The following is a 5,459-nucleotide window of genomic DNA, read 5'->3' as shown; positions in this document are numbered from 1 at the left end:
GGAGGACAATGATTTTAGGATAGATTCGTTTTCATTAAAATATAATAAGATAGATTTGGTATGGAGGGCAATGATTTTAAATTTCCATTATATTTTTTACTTTGCATATTTTTATTTACACTTATAATTTTATCATATTTTATATGTTTTTATTATTTTATACGTGTATCCCTGAACGTATCGTATCTTGTATTTTGGAAAAAATACATATCGACATATCAGATACGTATTGTATCCGACACACGTATCAATATTTGTGCTTTATAGCTTAAAAGAATAAGATTGGAGGAGTAAATCAATTGAAGCCTGTTTTAAACAAAAGAATTGAAACGGAGAATTAGAAGCAAACCATAAAAAGTATTTACTTACTGAGAACTTCGTACGCTGTAAGTCTTTGTTTGGGATCTGAATTCAACATTTTACTTACAAGATCTCTTGCAGGTTCTGAAATTGAAGGCCATGGATCGCTTGTAAAGTCAATGTGACCTCTAAGGATTGCATTAAATATACCATGTTCGGAATCTGTCAAACAAATTGGATTCAGTTTCTAGCTAGAAATATGTTAGGTAACCCTAGCAAAGAATAATATTAGAATTCTAAGAAGCTAAAATATGAAAATAAAGAGATAATAATTTTATTCATACCCTTGAATGAGAGTCTACATTGCTTAAATAGTAGTCTAAATCTATTAATCTATGAATTGATAATTCTAATCTAAATCTAAATAGTAATCTATGGATTGATAATTCTAATCTTAATCTATTTATTTGAAAAGTAAATTTAAAATATAAATATAATCTTCTCCTAAGATAGTCTTTAAATTTAGGAGGAAGTTTTATATCTCTTTCAGGTCTGATAGTAATATCTTTCTTAGTGAGTGTAGGTCCAGACGGCCCAACATTGCTCATCCCTTTGTGAGCAACCTTGTCCTCAAGGTTGGGGTGTAAACATGAGGTCACCTTGCTTGGATTGCCTTGTAGAGCTTGATCTGATAGGTGAAAGTGAATCACCTCGGAGTGGTCTATGTTGTTAGGCACCCAATCGTTATCCACTGGTAATGTAGGCTCAAGTGGTTGAAATTTGTCAGTTGGGTGTTCCATTAGCATAAGTAAAAATTGTTTTGGTTGACAACGATGCCCTGTGATATATTTCTCATCACAATTATAGCATAGTCCTTGAGTTCTTCTTTCTTGCATTTGAGCTATAGTAAGATGTTGGATGGGCGATGTGTTTGTAGTTTTAGTGGTTGTATTAGGAATCCCTATTGTTTATGCATGTGAAACCGCTACATTTGGTGTGATGGGAGCCAACTAGAAGCCTTAGATGTTGCGATTTTGCTCTCTATTAATTTTGTCAGCCATATTGCATGAGTCACAGAAAAAGGTTGTTGTATAGCTAATTCCCTTGCAATTTCTGGATTCAAGCCAAATAAAAAACAATTCAATGTTATCTTTGGTGTTAAACCCACAACCTGATTAGAGAGTCTTTCGAATCTAGCTTGATATTCAATAACAGTACTAGTTTGACTTAATTTAAACAACTCAACTTGTGGATTTTCAAATGTCGAATGGCCAAAACGAATGAGTAGGGCTTTTGTGAATCCCTCCCAACTAGTAAATTGGTTAGTATTAAACATTCACTTATACCAACTTAACGCATTTCCTTTCATTGAGAATGCCACTAAGTCCACATGTTGAAATGGGGCTACTTGGTATAAGTTGAAATATTGTTCGCTTGAAAAAGCCAATCTTGCGGATCTGAACCATCAAAATGTTGTAAATGTAGTTTTGGAGGGTTAATGTTATGTGGTGGTGGAAAATATCCAAATCCATATGTATGGGGGTGTGGGGCTCGTGGTTGAGACACATGAGGAGGTGGTTGTGGCTGAAACTGTGAACTAGCAGTGTTTAATTGAGCTACTATCTCTACTAACCCAATTAACACATTTTCCATCATCTCTTGTCTATCACACATGGAAGAGAGTTTTTCCAACACAGCTACGTTGGAGTGATCATCCATGTTGGATTGCATGGAAGAAGAAGGTGAGTGTTGTGGTTTAGGAGGCATGGAGAACATCAATGAAAGCACCAATGTTAGGGTGTAACCATAACAAAGAATAATATTAGAATTATAAGAAGCTAAAGTATGAAAATAAAGAGATAACAATTTTATTCACGCCCTTGAATGAGGGTCTACATTGCTTAAATAGTAGTCTAAATCAATCAATCTATGGATTGATAATTCTAATCTTAATCTATTTATTTGAAAAGTAACTCCAAAAGGTAGATATAATCTTTTCCTAATCTATTTATTTGAAAAGTAAATTTAAAATATAAATATAATCTTCTCCTAAGATAGTCTCTAAATTTAGGATGAAGTTTTATATCTCTTTTAGGCCTAATAGTAATATCTTCCTTAGTTAGTGTTAGTCCAGACGGCCCAACAAAATATAAATACCAGAAGAGCAATATTTAATTTGCTTTAAGCTCCAATGATTCTTCATAAATTAAATTGCACTAAGCAATAACACTTATATGGAAGCGATATGCCGTTCAACAACTACTATGCAACCATATCATGGTCATAATTGCCATTGTATTTTTTGTTGTTGAAATTTTGCATAATTTTAATGCAATGTAAACATAAGAATCATCTCTAATATTAGAGAAAGAAACTCTTGTTTTTTCTTTTGTTTTTAATGATAAAAATATTATTTCATTGTAATTACATAGATAAATATATAGCAGATTATATTTCTCTTTTTGAAGTATTTATTTCTCCACTGGAGAGGATTCTTATTCAACCCAACAACTACTACCATACAAGTGTATAGTAATTTATTTCTTCAAATTAACGTTGAGCCAAAACTAATTGTTGTTTTAGGAATTAGAGGATGGAATCTAAACCTGCCCAAAATGGAGGAACACCACACAGAAGAATATATAACATGACACCAACACTCCATATATCAACTTCTGGCCCATATCTCCTCTTCAAGACCTCAGGTGCAATGTAATATGCACTACCAACTATGTCCTTGAACATCTCTCCTGTTAAAAAGGTTCAATTAATTCTCCATTAGAATGTACTGCATTTGTATATATAGATGGCAACATTATTCAAGATTTTCCTCTAGCAACTAGGGGTGAGCAGGACCCAGCCCTACCCACTTACCCGGCACGGCCCGATCATGATCGGGTTCGAATAGGGTCGAGTCTGATCGGGTCTAGGCCGAGTTTGGGTTCCAAAAATAGACCCAGTCAATATTTAGAGTCGGGTAGAGACCAAGCATGACGCGGCCCGTCCCGCCCCAGGGTCACTCGCTCATCATGTTTGTATGTGTTTCTACTCAAATGTGTATAGAGTAATTATACCCTTTTGGTCAAAAATATTATTTATTCTTTAATTTTTCCATAATATATACATGATTAATAATACATATACACATATATCATTTTATATATCAAACTACATATTCATAATAATAAATAATACTGAGAAGTCTTTATCTAAAATGAGTATGCATTATATTTAATTGGGTCTAGAGTCGGGTCGGGTTTAAAGGATGACTCGGTCGCTATTTAGGGTCGGGTTAGCTTTGGGTCTAGGGTCGAGTCCGGATTCAAAAAAGTGACCCGGTCAATATTTAGAACCGGGCAAGGACAAGCCTTAACCCGTCCCAACCCGGCCAATGCTCACCCCTACTAACAACCAAGCATATTGATCATTTGAAGGTTTAATACGGGATAAAGATAATGACAAAAACAAAATTTTAAGGGTCTAATTTTTATTTTATTTTTAAATTAAATAATTTAAGAAAGGAGAGGAATCACATTCAATTATAATGGAGTTAAACAATAGTGAAGAGACAAGCTTTTTTTTTATTGTTTTTTTATGCACTTTGCCCTCAGAGGATCCTCATCCAAAACAAACGAGTAAAGAGAGAGAACCTTGCTTGTAGAAAATAGAGAGACCAAAATCTGTGGCCTTGAGGGGTGCATTCTCGTCCTTGCTCAACAATAAGAAATTCTCAGGCTTAAGATCTCTATGAATGACACCCATTGAATGAAAAGTGTGAACAATCTGAACTATGGTTCTCAACAATGAAGCTGCAGCACGTTCTGTATAATGTCCCTTAGCAATAATACGGTCAAAGAGTTCACCACCGGCACATAACTCCATCACCAAATGAACCGATTGCTTGTCCTCATATGCACCTTTAAGCTCAACAATGTTAGGTTGACCCGTTAAATGATGCATGATTTGCACCTCTCTCCTCACATCCTCTATGTCTTCCTTGTGCACAAGTTTCCTCTTTGCTATGGTTTTGCATGCAAATTGCTGACCCGTTACCTTGTTTGTACACAAATGGGTTATACCAAATTGTCCTCTCCCTAACTCCTTCCCCAAGCTGTATGTGGCTCTCACATCCTCCATTGGTCGGCCAAGGACAGGGCCTATGGCCGCTGTCCTTGACTGAGTTGATGGAGGGTGTGAGGCCGATGAGGATGGTGGCTTTGATGTTGATGGTGGGTTTGTGGATGACTCATTGGTGTCTCTATGTTTGATGCTTTGTTGGTTAGTATCTCCCTTGTGGTCGGCGGTGGCAGTGTTATCCGCGGCCGCTACCGGTGCATCGGTGGTGTTGCCGGAGCAACAATTGCCCATGCTTGAAGGGAGGGTGAATATAAAATGTCAGAATGGTGAAGGAATGAGAAAAAAAAAGATATAGAATGGGATTGGCAAAGGTGGCGAATATTGGGTTTTGGGGTCGAAAGAAAGTTTGTTTGGAGTCAGTATCATAATTAGAAGAAAGTTTAACTGCAAAATTTTAAAATCAAATAAAAAGGTAATTAATTGAGGGGTGCCAAGAAAGGAAGTTTGGTTGATTCACAGCTTAGAATGTAGATGAAAATAGAGAAATGTATTGACATGGAGAGATTGTAGGAGGGGTTAGAGGGTGGGTGCATTTTGGACAAGGATATACTCTCCTAAAGCATTTTCCAAATTCTGTCCCAAATCCATCATATTATGTCATATTAGTTAAAAAAATTAAGTATTTATGACTTAATCAATTTTGTTTCATTGTGATTGGGTAAAGACAGATTTCGAGACAGGTTTGGGGACAGTAGATCCCAATACCTAAAGCAGTAGTCCCTGTGGCATGGATTTACTTGATAGATAAAGGTGGGACAGACATCACTTGTTTCCTGTCTACTTTCTTGTCCCGATCCAATAAAATAATATCATTAAATTAAAAAGAAATATTATAAAAATATAAACTTAACATTTTATATTACTTGAATAAAACTGATTGAGTCGAGACATATTTATTTTCGACAAAAGATCGTTACCGATAACTGTGACGAGGGAAAACAAAACAGGTATTTGTAAATTAGAAATGAGTAAAACTTACTACTAAGTGCACCTTGAGTGAATTTTTTTAAATTATTTACGAT

General features: G+C 35.4%; 1 protein-coding gene across 1 annotated transcript in view; it reads right to left on the bottom strand.

Annotated features, from left to right (window-relative positions):
* Positions 1-4,803, bottom strand: part of LOC109330022 (calcium-dependent protein kinase 2-like) — a 12,476-nt gene extending 7,673 nt beyond the window's left edge. The window contains exons 1-3 of the mRNA XM_019563982.1: positions 3,951-4,803; positions 2,907-3,050; positions 370-522 (exon numbers count right to left, since the gene is read on the bottom strand). Coding sequence (XP_019419527.1) covers positions 370-522; positions 2,907-3,050; positions 3,951-4,668 — 1,015 coding nt within the window. The 5' untranslated portion in view covers positions 4,669-4,803. The remainder of the gene's footprint in view (positions 1-369; positions 523-2,906; positions 3,051-3,950) is intronic.

This window comes from Lupinus angustifolius, chromosome LG16 (assembly GCF_001865875.1).
Source record: "Lupinus angustifolius cultivar Tanjil chromosome LG16, LupAngTanjil_v1.0, whole genome shotgun sequence".
Classification (NCBI taxonomy): Eukaryota; Viridiplantae; Streptophyta; class Magnoliopsida; order Fabales; family Fabaceae; genus Lupinus; species Lupinus angustifolius.
The sequence above is the reverse complement of the archived record's forward strand: the minus strand, read 5'-3'. Positions and strand labels throughout refer to the sequence as shown.